Below are 20,051 nucleotides of genomic sequence, written 5' to 3'. Positions count from 1 at the left end.
GGTTGAGTCTGCCAGTCTGAGGGATTAGGTATGGGAAAGAAGAGGAGAGGAAGTCAAGAGCACCCCAGTTTTCTATGTGACACCCCTAGAGGGGTCTCTGGGCCTTCAGCTGGGAAGGCAGAGCCTGTTGCACCCAGCCTCACCCAGGCCTGTTCATTTTTCCTCAGGCTGCAGCTTGCTCCTTGCCCCAGTTTGCATTCTTCCCCTGGAATATTCCCATCAGTCTCCTGAAGGCCAGGGTCTGAGCCTAGTGACCTGTGTGTCTCTACGACCCCAGCACCTGCCACACGGTAGACCTTCAGTGGATGCCGTGTGAGCCGACGGATGGGGAGAGGGAACACGGACGTCTTGCTTTCAGAAGCAGCATAAAGTTCGTGTTGGCATCTTCTCACCCCCGCCAGAGAGGGAGGAACAGCGTGCTTGGGCTCAGGGACAGAAGGAATTGTGTAGCCATCTTTGCAGTCGTTCTCCCATACAGACCCTAGGCAGGTGGCTTGATCTCTCTGAGCCTCAGTTTCTGTATCTGTAAAGTGGCTGTCCCTACCTTGTAGTTTTGTTGATTAGAAATCAGGCACTTAAAAGTGGTGCCACAGTGCCCAGAACAGTAAGTGGTAGCATTTGCCACTATTATTGTGGATCTCTTGGGATAAATACAAAAACTGTGGCAGGTTCCACAGTGGGTTTTTTCCCAGACCCCTGGATGCTCATTCTAGTGCTCTTGCTTCCCAGAAGGCCAGTGGGCCCTCCGTCTGAGTGGCCCAGGGTCTGGGTCCTGGGTGGTTTTCTACTCCTCAAGGCATCTGATCTTGTAGTCTCACCTTTCTAGTCTCCCCACGGCTGTGCCTTGCTGTCTGCCCTGGGTTGATAATGTACGTAGGATATGGAGTAGAAGCCAGACATCAGCTCACTACCACTCCTTCCGAGCAGAGCTGGCCTCCCATTCCAGGGAGGGTTGGTCTGGGGGCTGGTTTTATTTTTCTTCCCTGGCATCTTCAGGTTGGCTGGAGGGAGGGTGGCTTCTGGGTTGCTCTGTGGGCTGGTGAGTGTGATGGGGGCTGCGCTTGCTTTCCATCTGCCTTCCAGCCTCAGTGTGGTCCAGGCCCAGGGGTGGGCTTTTGGTGAGGACTCGGGGAATTTCCGCATTCCCTGGACCCTGCAGTGGAAAGTTCCCAAACCATCTGCCAGGCCTGGCCTTCTATCTTCAGCGTGCAGGCCTTCCCCTGCCTCTAAAGCCTTAGAAACAACAAGAACAACAACAAGAGGAAGAACAGCAGTAATATTTGTAGACTGCCTCATCTCTGGCAGCTCCAAGGAGCTCCCTATCAGCATAAAAAACCCTCATGTTATGAACACCTCCAGCTCAGCTTCATTGCCAGAGTTCACCCTAATTTTGGCCTGAGTGTAGGCAGCTATAACTGGAAGAGACTTTGGGGGCCTCTCGGTCCCCTCCTCACTTTCCAGACAAGGAAACTGAGGCTCAGGGAATGGAGACTCCCCCAGGGTCACACAGTGGTTACCATCAGGGCCATTGGGGTTCAGGCCCTTGAGTCCCAGTCAAGTGCTCCCCACCCACCCCTCCACGATCCCGCATAGCCTCTCCTGAGTTAGTAAACAGGAATTGCTCCTCAAGGTCATAAACCCTGTAAGGCCAGGACTCGGTGGCCATGACAACGACTTCAGAACACAGATGCTTAAGGGACTGGTCCATCAATTGCCCCATGGGGGGCGTCCTGGGAGTCCTTGTGCCCGGGTTCTGATTGGGGGTGTTTGTAAGGCTCCCACTGTAAATGTGAGTGGCTCAGCTTCTTCAAGTCATTGTCCTGAAGACTGGGAAGCCCCTTAAGAGAAAAAAAATGCCAGCCTCCCTGTTAGCAGGATTTTAAGCTCAAATGAAACCTCCTGGTGCTTGTCAGCTCCAAGTGGCCATTGCCACTGTTTTATCCGTTTTCATAATTTTGGAGGGCAGTGGGCTGCTGTTCTGCACACACTGCTTGTCATGGAACATGAAAACCCTGCGGTCTCCTTTTCTTCTGCTTTCCATAACGTGGCGGAGAGGTCAGTAGAACAGGCCCTTTTAGAGAAACGTCTGAAGGTAGGAGTGTTTGCTAGGGCACGGTCATTCTGAATGCAAACCTTATTCCCAACGGGTTACTTAAAGCCCTTTGTCAGTTTTTGCTTTTAAGCCAGCCAAATATTTGTACCTTTGATCTGTCCAGAAGACACTTGTACCCCCAGGCTGCCCCGCCCCGCAGCAGAGGTTCATTTCCGTCCCTTGAGGTTGGCAGGAACCTACACTCTGAATTAGCTCCTCCAGTCCAAAGAAACCTCATTGAGCCCTTGATGTTTCGTCACCTCATAATTCACAGTCCCGAGGCTGTCCCCTGAGCCACAGCCACATTTTGTGAGAGAGATCTCTCATTAAGGGCCCAAGAGGGTTCATTTTGGAAACTTGGATTCAAGGATGTCTGCTGAAGGTGATTTTGTTCTGAAGTTGGTCCTGTGTTGTGGATCATTATTTGTCCCCACTGTGGAGAAGCTAACATCTAGAAGAGGGACAGACAGACTTATCTGGGAGGGATAGAGCATCTGCCAGGAACCACTGGAGGGGGCAGTGATGGGTACATTTGAGCTGGGCTGGAAGGGATCCTCAGAGCTGTCTGCAGGGCATGAAACCAGCATGGACAAGCATGGCTCCCGGTATAAAACAGGCCCTGTTTGGCTTCAGCGGGGCTGGGGGTGGGGGGGGGGATTTTGTCACTAATAATCCCCAAAGGGAAACAAACAGGGCTTGACAAGAATAACAAGTGGTGGGGTGGTCCAACGGTGATGGCAGTGCCCTCCCTAATGGCCCTCCTCACTTCCATCCATGCCCCTGGCCATCTCTTTACCATCAGCAGCCAGAGCAGTCTTGTGGGAGCCAAGTCCTCCCCATGACACTCTTCCCGGAGAAGCCAAGCAGGCCCTGGGCGGCCTCCCTCCTTCCAGGCTGCCTGTGACACCCCTGCCATCCCTCCACGGCCCCCTCCACTCTCCTCCCTCCCCAGATGCTGCATGCACCCACCCCTCATCTCACCCCTTGCTTGTCCTCTGGGGTCCCCTCTTGGTGACATCTTCCCTGACTCCCTTATTTAAAATTTCAACCTCCAGTTCTCTCCTCTGCTTCCTGTTTCTCCACTGGTGTGCCATGTTCTTATGGACCGCCTGTCTCACCTCTGGTGAAGGTCGGCCCCAGGTGAGGAGGGATTTTTGGCTGTGTCCCCTGCACATCTGGAATGGGGTCTGCTCAGCCATCATCTAAGGAATGAATGAGTAGTATTACAGACAGAGGTTTAGGAGAAGTAAACTGCAGAGATGTAAGTGAACATGTAGAGTGAGTGGGGAACCTGGTGAGTGGCCTGAGTGACTGGGACGTGGACATTTGAGCTGCTAGTAATAGGGGTTAACACAAACAAGCTCTGGGGAAGTGTCAGAGTTCTGTAAGATTTGGGAAACATGCTAATGGTGCCAGGCCCTGGGCAGGGTTAAAGATAACAATGGGCCTCATTTGATGGTATTTTCTAGCTAATGTGGCTTTTTCCACTTGTCCCCTCTGTAGAGGAAGGCTGCTGCTGCTGCTGCTAAGTCGCTTCAGTCGTGTCCGACTCTGTGCGACCCCATAGACGGCAGCGCACCAGGCTCCCCCTTCCCTGGGATTCTCCAGGCAAGAACACTGGAGTGGGTTGCCATTTCCTTCTCCAGTGCTTGAAAGTGAAAAGTGAAAGTGACTTCGCTCAGTTGTATCGGACTCTTAGCAGCCCCATGGACTGCAGCCCACCAGGCTCCTCCATCCATGGGATTTTCCAGGCAAGAGTACTAGGGTGGGTTGCCATTACCTTCTCCGGTAGAGGAAGGCAGTGATGCCTAAATGTTGTCAGGAGCCTGTCAGGAGTTCAGGCATCTAGGTCCACTCATCTTTCCATTCTCCTGTGCTCATGTGCCTTCTGTAGGGCCCTCTGGAGTAGGCTGATCAGGGTGGATCAGAGGGCAGCCCTGGCTGGGACAAGTGACCTGCTGGGGCCCAGCCCTCAGCTGCAGCCACACCTTTTCCTGGCGCCACCCCGCCATCCTCTGGCTTGCCTCTGAGCTGTAGGGTTCAGGCCTTGATGCGGGGAACCATTCCCCAGCTCAGGGCCTGGCAGCCACACTGCCTCCTGGCATTTGAGGGCTGGTTCCTGTCTTCTCGTCTTGAAGCCCCCACTGCTGCCAGGACTTTGGGCCAACCAGGGGGCCAGGCAGAGCTCCCAGCCCAAGCTTGGTGGGCCATCCATGGTGGTGATAGAAGGGTAAGCCTCAGAGCCACGTGGCTCCTGGGCACGGGGAATGGAAACTGGTGGCGGCTGCCAGCCTGGCAAGGTCTGCCCTGGACTCTGGCTGGGCTCCAGGGTGGGGGTTTGCCGCACAAGGGGACTCTCTGAGCACCTGCAGGTGAGGCCCTGCCCTGTCTCTGGGCCAGGACCCCTGCTGCTGGGAGGAGGGGTATCATAAAAAGCGAATGCCCTCAGTTTTAAGCACATTTGCCAAGCTGGAAAAAGTTGCAAGAAGATCTAAGCAACTCTGTTCTCCATGGGGCCAGAGGACAGAATCACTCACTGCTTTCAGCAGCAGCAGCATCATAGAAAAGATACCGTTTAGTAACAATTGTCCTCAATGTCTGCACCGTGGGCTCCTAGCTGGGGGGTTGTGACATCACTGGCTGGCCACTGGCCACACCAGTAGGTCACAGATTCCCTCCCTGCTTCCCAGACGTTCTCAGCTCAGGGCAGTTTTAGCAACTCACTCTTCACTCACAGTAGAGTGACACCTTGAGGGGAGAGGGTGGTGAGGTTCTGAGACAGAACCTAAGGCGTAGATCACATTTGGTCCAGGTGATCCTTGGCCATGCTCAGCCCAGGGAGATGCTCGCGGTGTAACAGGTATGCAGTCACCCAGCCTATCCCGACTCCCCTTCCCCGCATCCTGTTCGGTCAGGGTGTGGACTCATTGTCTTGTGTCCCCTCTCTTTCTTGCCCATTTCCTGTATCATGGCAAAATAATTCTGGTCGAACACTGCCTGCTGCTACTGCTCTCTTTGTGAAACATGGATGATCACTTAAACATCTATTTCGTACCATTACACCATTTGGAAGCTTCCAGAATTGAGGCCAGGGGTTCCGAGCCCTGGCTGCACATTAGAATCACCTGTGCAGCTTTGAGACCCTACTGATGCTTGCTCCCCCAACCCCACCACAGATGTAATTCATTTGTCTGGGCTGTGGCCTGGGCATCAGGCGTTCTGCAGATTCCACAGGTGATACTAATGGGCATCAAGGGGTAAGACCCGTTGCAGTAGCATTCTGGCAAAGTCTGCTTTGTGTTTGATGGAAAAGCTGAGGAATCAGGAGAGCCAGGCTGAAGAAGGAAGGGAAGGGAAAGGCTGCCTTGCCTGCCATTAGGTTGGGCCTCAGGAGGGGACATTTTCCTCTCATTATGTCATTCCCTTCAGTTTCAGGAGTAGAAACTGAGGCTTGGAAAGCATCACCCAGCAGCTTGAGTTGGAGCAAACTCCGGGAGATAGTTAAGGACAGGGAAGCCTGGTGTGCTGCAGTCCGTGGGGTTGCAGAGAGTCAGACATGACTTAGCGACAGAACAACAGCAACCCAGCTGGGAAGGGTGCTGGCTGGGTCCCGGCCACAGTGTCTCACTGCCAAGTGTAGCTGCTACGTCCTTTACAAGGAGGTTGGGTGATAGAAGATAGGGGTGACATTGGGTTTATTTCCTTTTAAACTTTGTTTTAAAATCATTGTTATGTAATTTTTACTTGCTCATTGTAGCAGGCAAGCATTCTGTGCAGAATCAGCTTTCCTGTTTAGATAGGGGAATCAGAAAAGTTAGAAGACACCTAAACATTTATAGAGAAGGAAATTGCCTACAACTGCACACTTGGGTGGTGCATTTCCATTAACCTTTTGTCTGCCTGTGTTCCTTTTAAAAAATTTTTGTTGGGAGTATAGTTGCTTTACAGTGTCTTGTTAGTTTCTGCTGTATTGCAGAGTGAATCTGTTATACTATCCATATATCCACTCTTTCTTAGATTTCCTTCCCATTTAGATCACCGCAGAGCATTGGGTCCCCTGTGCTGTGCAGTCGGTCCTCGTTATCTATTTTATATCATATAAATAATTATCTATTTTATACATAGTAGTGTATGTTCCCAATCTCCCAGTCCATCCCACCCTCTACTCCCCACCTTGGTAACCATAAGTTTGCTCTCTGCGTCTGTGACTCTCTTTGTCTGCCCATGTTCTTTCTCACATTTACAATTCCTGTGAACCAGCCTCTCCTTAGTGACGACTTTTTCCTTAAGGATGCTTAACCATTGGTATTTTCTCTCAGGGATTTCTTCCTGTGTACAGACAGGGGATCTGAGCAGGTCAAAGCCAGGTTGCAATGGAGCCAGGACTTAGGGGCGAACCATCCGTAGTTCCAGAATGTTGCTCCCTTCATGAGCCACTGGTACTCCCAGGCCCACTTTGAATCATAGTCGTGCTAATCATGGCAGCAAACTCTTAACACTTACACAGACTCGCTGCTGGCTCGGACTGTTCTAGATTCTCCATGTGTGTTTCTCCAAGCAACTCATAAGATCAGTACCCTGATAGTCCTGAAGCACAGGGATGTTTAGTAACTTGTCCAGGACTCCATGGTTTGAGCCATGGCAGGCCCCAGGGGTCCTGGCTCTAGGGTCTCCGCATTGACCCAGCACACCCACCACATTGCTTCTCCTCGAGAAGGATCTTTGCTGCTAATGGACTGGGCCCACCACAGCTTCCCTAGCCTTTCACCCGGCAGCTCGCATGGTATGGGGCCTGCAGAGGTCGTGACCCTGGGAGTGGGCCGAGCCCGCAAGCGCTCCTCCCAGATAACTGCCTCCAGCTGGTGGAGGCTGTCTGCTTCCTGTGTCTCTTCCGAGCCTCCGGCGGTTCTGGGAGCTCTGATGCCGCCCATGTGGGGTGTGTGTTGCCCTTTGGGGCCAAGCCTGGCGGCTCCCGGCTCCATCCTCCGAGGGTGCCTTCCTCCGGCCTGTCCCCAGGGCTGCAGCTCGGCGTGAACCAGCTTTCAGACTCGCCTTGGCTTGGGCTGAGGCCTTGGCAGCCCAGCGTCCAGCGGAGCTCCTGTGGCTTGGGGCTTCACATCAGGATTGAATTATGTGGAACCTCAGCGTCCGCAGGCTTTCATCCTGGCTGTGCTGAGTCACGCTTCCGTGGTAGCAGGCAGTCCGTATGCCTCCTGCATGAGTCGGCTGAGGGCATGTGTGTTGTGTCTCCGTGTGTTGTCCCTTTCTGTGCCCCGGGGGCTGCGTGTCCCTTGTTTCCATGTCTATATGTCCTTTCCCTGCCTGTCTCGTATCTCTCTGTGTATACCAGCCTTATTAATGGCTTTATTGAGATACAATCTACATACCATGCAAATCACTTAATGTGTACAGTTCAGTGGATTTTTTATTAAAGGCACAGAGCCGTGTAATTATCGTGTATGTGTGCTCAGTCTTGTCTGACTCTTTGTGAGTAATTATTACCCATGTAATTATTACCATGTTCAATTTTAGAACATTTTCACTATCTCAAAAAGAAGCTCTGTCTTTTATCAGCACCCGCCACCCCAAATTCGTTACCTCAGCCCCTGGCAGCGACTAATCTATTTTCTGTCTCTATAGATTTCCCTGTTTTATACTTTTACATGAATGGAATTGTATAATATGTGACTTTTTGTGACTGACTTCTTTCACTTAGCATAATGTTTTCAAGATTCATCCATGTTGTAGAATTTTTCAGCATTTCTTTCTTTTTTATGGCTGAATACCATTCCATTGTACGGATACATCACATTTTGCTTATCCATTCATCTGCTGATGGGTATTTGGATTGTTTCCATGTCTTGGCTGCAGTGGACGTTTGTGTAAAGGTTTTTGTAGACTTATGTTTTCATTTCTCTTGAGTTTATACTGAGTAGAATTGCTGGCTCGTGTGGAAACTCTGTTTAATATCTTGTGAACTGTCAGACTGTTTTCCAAAGCGGCTGCATCATCTTATACTCTCAGCAACAATGTATGGGGGTTAGAATTTCTCCACATCCCTGTCAACACTTGTTGGTGTCTGACTTTTTGATTCTAGCCATCCTTGTGGGTGTGTAGTATCTCACGGTGGTTATGATGTGCATTTCCATAATGACTAATGATGCTGAGCATCTTTTCATGTGCTTAATGGCTGTTTGTATATCTTCCTTAGAGAAATGCTCAGATTCTTTCCCCATTTTTCTTTCTTTTTTTTTTGCTTTTTGTTTTTAAAATTTACTTATTTATTAATTTATTTATTTGACTGTGCTGGGTCTTATTTGCAGCAAGCAGGATCTCAGTTGTGGCTTATGGGATTGAACCTGGGCCCCCTGCATTGGGAGCATGGCATCTTAGCCACTGGACCACCAGGAAAGTCTCTCTATCCCCATTTTTAAGTTGGGCTGTCTTTTTATTATTCAGCAGTAAGTGTTCTTTATATATGTTAGATATGTCACTCATAAGGAGAGCTGAGGCTGATTTCTTATGCTTTTGTACCCCCACCATCAAGCCCAGCATGCAGTAGATGCTTCATGAAAACGAGGACCTACTGAGGGAGGAAAGGATGGCTTCAGGGTATAGGGGTTTGTGGGTAGGGCTGCCCCCCCAACACTTGTCGTGAATCAGAGACAATAGCCCAGGATGACCTCTCAGAGGGACTGGTCCCTGCAGGCTATGTTGGATGCATCTTTCATCCAACTGACTTAACAAAACCATGAGGGAGGTTGGAAGACTTGCAAAAACCTAATCCTTGGGTCCACTCATCCCCTCGATTTTTGACTTGAGCAGCTGGGGAAAAGGGTGTCATTTGCTGAGATGGGGAAGGCAAGGGGAGGAATAGGTCTGCTTTAAAGGTTGAGGTGCCCAGCGGAAGCCCAGGGTCTCTATCAGGGAAGCTGTTGGACATTCCTCCGTGGAATTCTGGGAGGGGTCAGGGCTGAGGATGTAATTTGGGAGGTATCTGCAAATACATGGTATGTAAAGCCATGGGATCAGGGGAAGTCCCCAGGGAGCATGTGTGTGGCTGGAGGAGCTGAGAGAGACCAGGACAAAGAAATGATGTCTGGCTCTGAACACGTGAGGTCTCAGGTGACTATGACGAGGGCAGTTTCCTGGAAGTAGTGGTTCTAGAAGCCCCTGTGGGGTGGATAGAGGAGAGGTACAAGGCACAGAAGTGGAGGCAGTGAGAAGTGTGCACAGCTGTGCTGTGGAGGGAAAAAGAGACCCTGGCAACAGCTGGGCAGAGCTGGGAGGGAATTTCACAGAGATCAAGTGCATTCATGTGTCAGCAAAATGATCCAGGAGAGAGGGAGGACCTGGATGCTGTAAAGAGGGATGCTAATTGCAGGAGTTAAGTCTTGAGGAGGTGAGATGGGGATGGTCCTAAGTTCAGTGTATGGTGGGAGGAAAGGGAGGGCACGGCTATGGGAGTTCATGCTGCGATGGGAGAGCGTGCTTGATGGTGCCTGTTTTTTCCTTGAAAACAGGAGAGGGTGGGGGTGGGGACGGTGTTAGACGTCCAAGCCCAAGGGAAAGTGAGAACACCAGTGTAACTGGGCAGTGCTGCGGATTCCCCAGTGAGCATCATGTTCACCTGAGAGCTCTGGCCACTGATTTCAAGTGAGACCCATGGGCACCATGTGCATTTCCTCTGTCAGTGTGCAGACATGGAGTGGGTGAAGACTTGGCTTGAATCAGGACAGAGGCTTCTCTGGGAGAGCAGGATGGAGGGAAGGGCAGGAGAGAGTTATGAGTGTTTGCAGAACTACTATGTATCATGATGGAGAAGTCCAAGGTTATAAGAAGGGAGGTAAGGACTTGGAGGGGAGATTGACAGTGGTGGAATGGTGGGGTCATGTGTTGGAAGTCTTAATGAAGTTTAATGGTAGCTGGAGCCAGCATGTTGGAGTTATCGAGGGAGAGAAGGAGATACCCACAGTCAAAGTTTCTGAGGTTGTAGCAGGTGATGTGGTCTGCCAGCAGGAGCCTGGCTGGCAGTGACCGGGGATAGAAGCAAGTGGCTATATTGGGGGAGAACCTGGTGGAGGCCACTTATGATTCTCATGCCACTCCTAGTTGTGTATGTCACCCCAGCCTTCACTTGCTGGGTTATCTTTTGTCTCCTCCAGTGGTATAGTTTCAGGTTAAATTTGCTGGAAGCCTAGAACCTAAGACAGCAGAGCTGGCAGTAAAAGCCTCATGATGGAATTTCCAGAACAAGTTCAAGCCTGAGAACACACTCTCCTTGGGAGGTGGCAGGATGCTTGGGTTGGGGGTGGCCTGCACTGCTTGATTCCCTTCTGGGCAGGCCCCACAGAGACTGGCTTTGAAAGGAGAAGGAAAGGGAGACTGGCCCACTCCTCCATCTTGAAATGGGTCCTCCTTCTGGGCATTTGACACAAGTTAGCCAATCTGAGGGTGCAGCAAGGGACCTCAGGATTCCCTTTTCCCAGAGGACCTGCAGCGTCCTCTCAGAGCCAAGTCACTGGCTCTGCCTGGACCCAAGCTGACCCTTGCTCACTGTCTCTGCACCTGACTCAGCACAGATGGACCCTTGCCCTTGTCCAAGGCATCCCTTGGGGATCTCTTTTTGTGGCCTCCCTGGAGATCTGTCTGTTAGCTCATTGTACCTTCCCCTCCCAGTTTACATGCAAGTATGTGCAATTTTAGAATAAACATGTTATTCTAACATGTACATACTAATTTCAAAATAATGTGACTTCAGTTATGTACTAAAATATTTGGGACCTCACCTTGATGACAGATAGCTGCTGGTAACCGAGTGAACTCATTTATGACCCGCAGAAGTCACCTACCCAAGCATCACCTGTCTCCTTCAGGTGACCTGGAATTACACTTTGGACTTGGATTTTTTCCTGAGGGGAAACCGGACTGGAAAACCACAGTTAACATGACCTGAAGGCCTCTGGATGAAGATTGCAGTAGCAGGTGTCACCTTTGCAACCAAAAACAATGTCACAGCCATATTAGAAAATTCAAACCGGCCCCTCCATTGGCCACGCACCTTTCAGGAAAGGGCCCTCAGAAGCAGCCGTGTTAAAGGGTCCAGACCAGGGCAGAGGGGGGCCAGGCCTGCCCACTGGTGGGTTTCTATTTGGAGAAATTACCTGAGGGCCTGTACAATGTGTGGCCCAATTGGATAGAATCAGCTATTTGTTGTTGTTGTTTTTATCGCATGAAGTCTTTCCAGTATATATTTCCTGCTTACTGTTTCCAGAAGAATAAATTATGGGTGAAAACAGATACGGCTGACATTTATTTTCCATTCTACCAGGATTTATTTTCTCCCCCTTTCTTGATTTCTTATACAGAAATTTGATTTGATTTTAGTGTCTTAAAATTAGCTACCACTTTTCAGAAGTATAAACATCTTATAAATTGAGAGACAGGAGTAATTTGGAGAGGAGGGGGAGAGCCGGAAAGCTCCTGTTGCCAGTCTGTCTGCCCTGAGTGGTGCCTGGTTTCCTGGCCAGGGCGGTGCTGAAGGGGAGCATGGGCCAAACCTCTCCTGGTGCAGACAGGGAAACCGAGGGTCTTGGGAAGGGACCAGCCCAGGCTGCCTCCTGGTCTGGTGGCTGGGCCTGCCTTCCCATCCCTTCTCCAGCAGGAGGGTCTTAGACACTAAGAGAGAGCCCAGACCTGGATTGGAATTGCCTGTCAAGACCTGGGCGTGACGCCCAAAATACATGAAGATGATCACTAGGGAGGTCTGCCTTCAGTGCCAGGCAGTGTAACTGCCTTCAGTTACAAAGAGGTTTGAAGCTTATTTTCCAGGCTGCATGTCAGGGCCTTGGGTCTTCTCCCTAAACAGTTAACTGTGGTGGGAAAATAGGGGTTCTTCTAGCTGTTCCCTGGGGAGAGGCCTGAGGATGTGTGGGGGAGCTAGGCTAGTTCCAGGAATCCCAGGCTTCCTTGTCTGGTGGAGCAGAGCTGGTGTGTGAGGTGGGAGTCCTTTCAGGGGAGCAGTCACTTGGGCAGTGGGCGGGGTTGGCTCCCTTTAGGGCTGAATGCTGAAGCTTTTGCTCATCCTCACGGCAGTGGTAGAAGGTGAACTGGTTTCCATCGAGTGTTTTTGCCCAGAGGTGGGAAGTGAACAACCTGCTTGCTCTGCAAGGTCAGAATCAGAGGCCCAGGGACTTGCAGATGGGACTATGAGAGGAACGTCTCCTTGCTCCAAATGGGCCCCCAGGTCAGGAGCGAGCCCCGGGATGGCCTGAGGTGATGGAGCCTAGTGGTGAAGAGCCACATGGAGCTGAGCTCTGCTCTAGTGCTGTCCCTGACTCGATGAGTGACTCTGGGCAAGTTATTCAATCGTTCCGTACCTCTGTTTCCTCATCCATGAGATGGGGTCTAATATCAGTGCCTACCTCATAGGGTTGTTGTAAAGATGAATTAAGATGTGTAAATGTGAGTGGCAGACACTCTTAGTGTTGTTATTCATTTGATAAGTCGTGTCTGACTCTCTGCGACCCCATGGACCATAGCGCACCAGGCTCCTCTGTCCCTCACTGTCTCCTGGAGTTTGCTCAGATTTGTGTCCGGTGAGTCAGTGATGCTATCTAACTTATTACTAGCGATGGTAATAAGACTTCACAAAGGGCAGAATGCAGGGAAGTGTGTTCAGCTCAGTAAGACAGTAAGAGTGTCCCTGCAGAGAACAGGTTACATCTTGAGAGGGGGAGCTCTCTGTCACTAGAGGCATCCAGGAAAATATCAGAGGTCCCCTGACTAGGATGTTGAGGCCTGAGACTGGGGCAGACATGGTGATCTTGAAAGGGGGACATGAGCCGGAAGGGAGTGCCTTGTAGCCCAGCCCATTCTGTGCGCATCTTTCTGTACCCTGCAACACTCATGGGAGGCCCTGAGGTCTGGTGGCCATGGTGACTCAGTGGGTGGTGAGGCACAGGGCATGCCAGATTCTGAAGAATCGTCTGGGGCAGTGGGGTAACCAAGTTCCAGAATAGGGGAGGCTACGGTGAAGTGACCCAGTGTGTGTGTGTGGGGCGGGGGGATCGCTGAATGGAGTCTTCTGCCCCCCTGGTCTAGAGAACTCTTCTCTGCTAGAGGAGAGATATGATGGGCAGAGAGAGAGCAGCTGCAACCCTCGGTGAGCCTGGGTTTGTGTGAGTTTGGCCTGGATGAAGCACAGGTCATCTGACTACTGCTTTAAGGGTCTCTTGCTTTGCCTGGTCCAGGGGGGTTCAGTGGGATGGGAGCACTGACCTTGGGGACTAGACGGGCGTACAGAAGGTAGGATGGGATGGATGGGTGGGGGCCTTGGTGGAGAGTCTCTCTTGGCAGCTGAGCTGCAGTGGCTTTGGGTGGAAAGCCCTGGGCCCTGCCGCCCTGTGTACCCTGGAAGACTGGCTTCCTTCAGGGGCTGTGCAGTGGCAGAGGCTCTTCGACTTGGCCATCACTTATGCAGGGCTTCCCTGGTGGCTCAGATGGCAAAGAGTCCACCTGCAATGCAGGAGACCCGGGTTTGATCTCTGGGTCGGGAAGATCCCTTGGAGAAGGGATGGCTACCCAGTCCAGTATTCTTGCCTGGAGAATTCCATGGACAGAGGAGCTGGGCAGGCTACTGTCCATGGGGTCGCATGGAGTCAGACACGACCGACTGACTAACACACTTTCTGTGCAGGTTTGGCATAGCCTCTACCCATGAGCCTGGATGCCTCCCCAACCCCACACGGCTCTTCCTGCTCCTACACCTGCATCCAGGTCCCTTACCTGCTGTGTCCTTTCCAGCTCATGTGGGTTTCTTTTGCCACCCCATCAGTTTCTCCTTCTTTCCCCATAGTAATTACCCTCCCTCTGGCCATGGGGATCGAGCAAGAACTACCAATCCCAGGGTGACCATGTGAGTCAGGCCAGACTGACCACAGGTCTCCTGGGCTGTACCAGATAAGACTATGCAAGGAAAGCCTTCTTGTCTCTGGGGTCAGAGCAGAGATGTACCTGTGAGAACATACCTTGTCTGGGGGAGTGAAGCTGATGCAGAGGAGCCATGAGGAGGGTGCAGAGAGAGCCAAGGCATTGGGCTCCTCATTTCGAGCACCTGTACCTGTCATGGTTTGTCCAGGGACCTACATGCTCCCCTTTGGTCCAAGAGGGTGCAAGCTGAATTTCTGCCCCTTGCAACCATGAGCCTGGTGGGTCCCTGTCCATCAGGGACACCTCCCAGAGCACCAAGCCCAGCAGTTTGGCCATCTTCTGCTTCTCTGTGGTCTCCTCCGTCCAGATGATGAACAACTCATAGCCAAAGGCTGGGCTTCATCATCTATTTTTCACTGCCCTGGGCACGTGGCAGGTACAGAAGTTAAAAAGAGAGAGCACTTTAAAAGAAAGGACACCTGCTTAATATAGAGTTTGACGCTGACATTTTAATAAGCAGACTGGAGCTTTTGCAGACAGTTGAGTGTCTCTTGATAAAACGGTTACCTTGAGGAGCTCCAGACTTACTCCAGTAATGCTGCTAATTTCCCTAGAACATTTTTTGGCCTCCCGATTGGTGCAGAAGGCAGCTCTCTTGGTTTTGATCCAAAATGGTGTTGGCAGTTTGATGAAGAGACATTGCTGGGAAGGACAGGAGGAAGATGGGCTGCTCTGGGAGGTTCGATGTCGTGTGTGCGGGAAGCCTTGAAGGGAGTTCCCTAAGAAGCAAGCTCAAAACAGGCTGAGGTGGGAAAACTGGTGGAATTTAGTTGCGTAAAGTAATGACTGCTTTGAGGCAGCTCCTATTCAAACAGGAAGGCCCAATAGATTTATAAAAATGGTTTCCTTCATTCCCTGTTTTGTGTTCACAGCTGCGTTCCCAGTGTCTGGCACAGGGCTGGTATGTAGTAGGCACTCCATAGGTGTTTGTTGAATGAGTGAAGGAATTCAACAAGTAAGTATTTATTAAGGATTGCCTCCTATTTTCCAGGCACCGTGGTGGGTGTCCCTCACTGCTTTATAGAGCTGACGTGTGCGTGGGGGCGGGAGACTGCATAGCTGCACATGTATTCACACACATTTTGTTATATGTTTCATTTACCCCTGTGAATATTGCCTTCGTTTGGGACCTAATAACATGTTGGCTGGGCTTGGCCCAGGTTATATTTTTATGTTTTTTTATTTCCAAAGCCAGCACTTGATATTTTTAAGGGACTATTTTGATGCAGGTGAAAAATCAGATTAAAACATCAAGCACATGCTCCTGGGGCACTGTCCTCGCTCGTTTAGTGTCAGCAATCACGAGCTGCACACACACATGCTTTAAATCTGAAATAACAGCACTCTTTGCTGGAACTGGGGTCCAGTGCCCACCTTAGGGGGGCTTCCCAGGTGGCACTGATGGTAAAGAATCCGCCTGCCAATGCAGGAGACATAAGAGATGCAGGTTCAATCCCTGGGTCGGGAAGATCCCCTGGAAGAGGGCATGGCAACCCACTCCAGCATTCTTGCCTGGAGAATCCCATGGGCAGAGGAGCCTGGCAGGCTACAGTCCATGAGGTTGCAAAGAGTTGGACATGACTGAGCGACTTAGCATGCATGCACCTTTGTTTAGAGGAAATGTTACGTGGAACCCCATGAGTGCACAGCACAGTAAAAGTGGATCTGTTATGGACACGATGGGAGGGAGGGAGGGAAGGAGAGAGTGGGACGAATGGAGAGAGTAGCGTGGAAACATCTACACTGCTATATGTAAAATAGAGAGCCAGTGGAAGTTTGCTCTATGACTCAGGGAACTCAAGCCAGGGCTCTGTGACAACCTAGAGGGGTGAAATGGGGAGGGAGGTGGGCGGAGGTTCAAGAGGGAGGGGACATGTGTATACCTATGGCTGATTCATGTTGATGTATGGCAGAAACCAGCACAATATTATAAGGCAATTATCCTTCAATTAGAAACAAATCAAAGGAAAAGAAAAGTGGCTCTGCTCTGCTTGTGATGGGCATGCGGGCCTTTGCTTGGCGGCCTAACACCCTCTTCCCACTTCCCTGCTGGCATCTGAGGGCCCCCAAGCCTCTAGAGGAAGAGCCTGCTCTTGTGTGGTCACACTCATTTGCACACACACGCACACCTGTTCTGCTGTGTGTTCACATCTCTGCTCTCTCCCTCTTCCCCCCTGCTTGCCGCATCCCTGGTTCAGGCCGGCCTCATCCGTACGGACAGCACTGACTACTTCATCGAGCCCTTTGAGCGCGGGCAGCAGGAGACGGAAGCCGGCGGGAGGAAGCACGTGGTGTACCGGCGGGAAGTTGTCAGGCAGCCATGGACAGAGCCCCTCGGGGACCTTCACAATGAAGGTACGCTGTGGTCAGGGGTGCCAGGTCTACCTCCCTCCACATCGCAGGGATGTTTTCAGGTAACTTCTGGCCTGGGCTTTTCAACTCCTGGCCTCAGTCTTCTCGTTGGTGTAATGGGTCTGGGCCACATAGATCTACTGTACCAGCAGGGAAATTGCCCTCCATTTTAGGGGCTACCACAGCAGGCTGGAGTAGGGGCCAGAGGAGCAACTTGAGCCCCTGAACAGTGGTCCTTGAGTCTCGGAGCGGCTCAGCGTTGCTTTGCAAGGCTATTCCTCCGCCAGGACAGAAGGTGGGATGACTGCAGTTAGCTTCTCGCCCTGGAAATCATCTCCACCCCTGGGAACCACAGGAAGGAGGTTCTCGGCACTCGTAGGGAGACTGCCTGGGGTCAGGCCACCAGAGTCAGCTCTGTGTCCAAAAGACCATTTGAGACTGATGACATCAGCGTGATGAGCTCCGGGTGGGGTTCACGCCTTGAAAGCTGCTCTGTCTCCCCTCGTTGGGTTGCCTGGCTCTGCCTCCTGTGGGCAGCGTTGTGCCCTGGGCCCATCTGGGTTCTTTCTTAGAAAGACAAGGGTGACAGGGGACTTTCTTGAAAACCTGTGACTCTGTTATTTTAAGGCGAGCAGTGGGTCTGAACCTGGTATGTGAAGTTCTTTTGAGTGTGCCTGTCTCCACTTAACATTCTTGGTTAAGATGAAAGGTTTGACCTCGAAGGCTGTGCCCTGGATGTTCCCATGCTCCTAATGTTGTCCTGTCCTCCCTCAATCCACAGTCCTGCTCTGTAGCCCCCTTCCCACCACCTAGGTCACTGGAACCTGGATGCTTGTGTGCCTGTAGCCAGAATTCTGGCTCTTTGGCTGGAGTTCAGGGCTACCAAACACCAGTACAGTTCATCCCCTCAAGGGCAGCCAGCCAGCCTGGGGCTTAAGGCTGCTGTTGCTGCCTTTTTTTAATTGGGAGAAAATCCATTTTAATGTATACAATTCAGTTTTTTTTAAAACTATATTCACAGTTTTGTGGGATCACCATTATTGTGAACACCATCACAATTACATCCCACGTTAATGGGATCACCATCACCATTATCTAATCCTAGAACATTTCCATCACTCCCGTAAAAATACCACATACCGATGAATCAGTTGTCACTCCCATTTTCCCCTTCTCAGCTCCCTGGCAACTACTAATCGACCTTCTCTCTCTAGAGCTTTGTCTCTTTTGGACATCCCCTACAGATGGAATCGTACAGTCTGTGGCCTTTTGTGACTGGCTTTCTGTCACTGAGTAAGTAAGGTCAATCTCTGCTGGTGCGTGTCTTAGTACTTCACTCCTTTTCATGGCAGAGTAATATTCCACCCCATAGAGAAACTACATTTTGTCTATCTGTTCATCTGTTGGTGGACATTTGGGTTGTTTTCATTTGGTGGCTATTATGATAATGCTGCCGTGAACATTCATGTACAAATTTTCATGCGAACATATGTTTTCCATTGTTTTCAGTATATACGTAAGATGCTGTAAAGATGTAGGTCCTATGGTAATACTGTGTTTAACTTTTGGGGGAACTGCCAAACTGTTTTCCAAAGCAGTTGCACCATTTTACATTTTCTTGAGGCTTCTTGGGTGGGCTCATTGAAAGTTTCTGGTGACCTCCTGCCCCCACCCTTCCTGCTTTGAGAATTCCCTATATGTGGCCTGAAAGATGAGAGACACATAGAAGAGGGTGTGAATGGATCATCTCCAAGGTCTGTGGCTGATGTCAGCAGGCCCTCCCCAGTGCCTCTCATGGTTTTTTGAGAGAGAAATCTGGGTGGACCCTGTTAGAGTGTGATAATGGAGAGGGGCAGGCCTGGGTTTACTTTCTGGATGTTTGCCATGAACTTGCTGTGTGACCTGAGATGAGTCAGGTGACCTCTCTGAGCCTGTCTTTGACAGACCTGGTAAAGAGAGCTGTGAGGAGTCGAGTTTCCCTTTGCCCTTGCAGTGCTGAGACCTCCAGGCACTGCTCGTGTGTTGGGAGTGGCTATTATGATTCAACTCACTCCATGGAGAGAGCCTTTGACCTTCCTCCTCCCATCCTGGGAGTCTCTTCCCCTCTCCCCCAGGAATTTGTCTCTGGGCTGCTGCGCTCACTGTTGGGCTCAGATAGCAGGGCCCCCGGGAGCTCTGGTGCAGTGTCATCTGCAAAGAGAGAGGCACTGGCCTGAGGGGCAGTGAGGGCGGACACTGGCCCAAGCCCTGCTCACCAACCTGTGCATTGCCCAGAGGGCCAGCTGCCCATTTCTGCTCTCTCCTCTAGGCACAGTGGCCGTACATTCCCCAACTCTTAAATCTAGGGCATGGCAGATTCCTTTGCATGGCAGTGCCACTAACCAAAGGGAAAATAGAAACAGCGTGAGCACTGTGATTTCCTTTTGCTCCACACTCAGCCTTCAGTCCCTGGAGTACCCATGTGCATGGAGGCTTAGAAGCAGAACTTGGGCACCCATCGAGTCATCCCTGAGGGTTACCACACTGTGGACGGTAGCTCCTTACCCTCACTCACAGTGGGTCCTGCAGTTGCATCTCCCTCTTCTCAGAACCCTCTGGTCCCCATGCTGCAGCAGGTCTCCTGCTCCCCCTCCGGCCGGCTCAGGCTCAGGCGTGCCCTCCTCCAGAAGCCTCTCCCAGCTCCCCAATCCTGGTTTGGGTCTTGGTGTGGAAGACTGCCCTAGTCAACCCTCCTGTCTAGTAAGTATGGGGCCCCTTCGGCAGCCACACCTCTGGATATGTGCTGGGACTGTAGTGGTGGCATCTTTACAGCCTCAGCCCCATCTTGCAGGCAGAGGGGTTTTCAAATAACTGTGGATAAATGAATATTCTTAGAAATCAGTGCACAAGAATCAGCTTCAGGGTGGGATGGTAGGAAAGTCATTAAGACATTTGCAGCTTTTTTGAGAGACCCTTGCCTCCTATCCTGCTTCCAAAGCTTCCCCTATGCTGTCCTCATGCACTCTTCACTCCACTGCCCCAACAAATGTTGCTCCAGCCCTTATTCGGGCTATGGTGTAAATGACTGATAACTGCTTGAGATGTTACCTTTCTAAATAGCCATATGTTTCAAAGCATGACCTTTTGATTCAGACAGACCTGGACAGGCTACTTTGAATCTTAGCTTGTTTATTTGTATAATGGAGTCAATAATCTGATAGAGTTGTCTTTAACGATTGGATTGGATTCAATTAGGAGTCAGCCAACTAAGGTCCATGAGCTAAATGAGGCCTACCACTTGTTTTTGTAAATAAAGTTTTATTGAAACCCAGAGACACTCATTTGTTTATATATTGTCTGTAGCTGCTTTTATATTTCAGTAGTCAAATTGAAGAGCTGAGATGGACCAGATGAACCACAAACCCTAAAATGTTTACTATCTGATCCTTTACAGAAAAGGTTCGACAGCTCCTAGATTATGTCATACAAGTTAATAAATGCTGGTTAAATAAATAACCTTAGCTAAAAGGTCAAAGCTGTGATGGGGAAATTTGGAGTTGCTGGCAATGATTGAGAGGGATTTGAGGGGCGTGGGGAATCCTCCACGGGTCCCTAAAATGCCCTCCATAGGCCATGG

The 20,051-nt window shown here is 50.8% G+C and overlaps 1 protein-coding gene across 6 annotated transcripts in view; it reads left to right on the top strand.

Annotated features, from left to right (window-relative positions):
- ADAMTS14 (ADAM metallopeptidase with thrombospondin type 1 motif 14) overlaps positions 1–20,051 on the top strand; it is a 99,755-nt gene that overhangs the window by 10,314 nt on the left and 69,390 nt on the right. For 4 of the 6 annotated variants that reach the window (XM_043476698.1, XM_043476697.1, XM_043476694.1 and 1 more), the window contains exon 3: positions 16,261–16,438. In XM_043476698.1, the coding sequence (XP_043332633.1) occupies positions 16,261–16,438 (178 nt within the window). The remainder of the gene's footprint in view (positions 1–16,260; positions 16,439–20,051) is intronic. The other 2 variants (XM_043476696.1, XM_043476695.1) reach the window with 1 other exon arrangement.

Source organism: Cervus canadensis, chromosome 8, assembly GCF_019320065.1.
Source record: "Cervus canadensis isolate Bull #8, Minnesota chromosome 8, ASM1932006v1, whole genome shotgun sequence".
Classification (NCBI taxonomy): Eukaryota; Metazoa; Chordata; class Mammalia; order Artiodactyla; family Cervidae; genus Cervus; species Cervus canadensis.
This window is presented reverse-complemented; position numbering and strand designations above follow the sequence as displayed.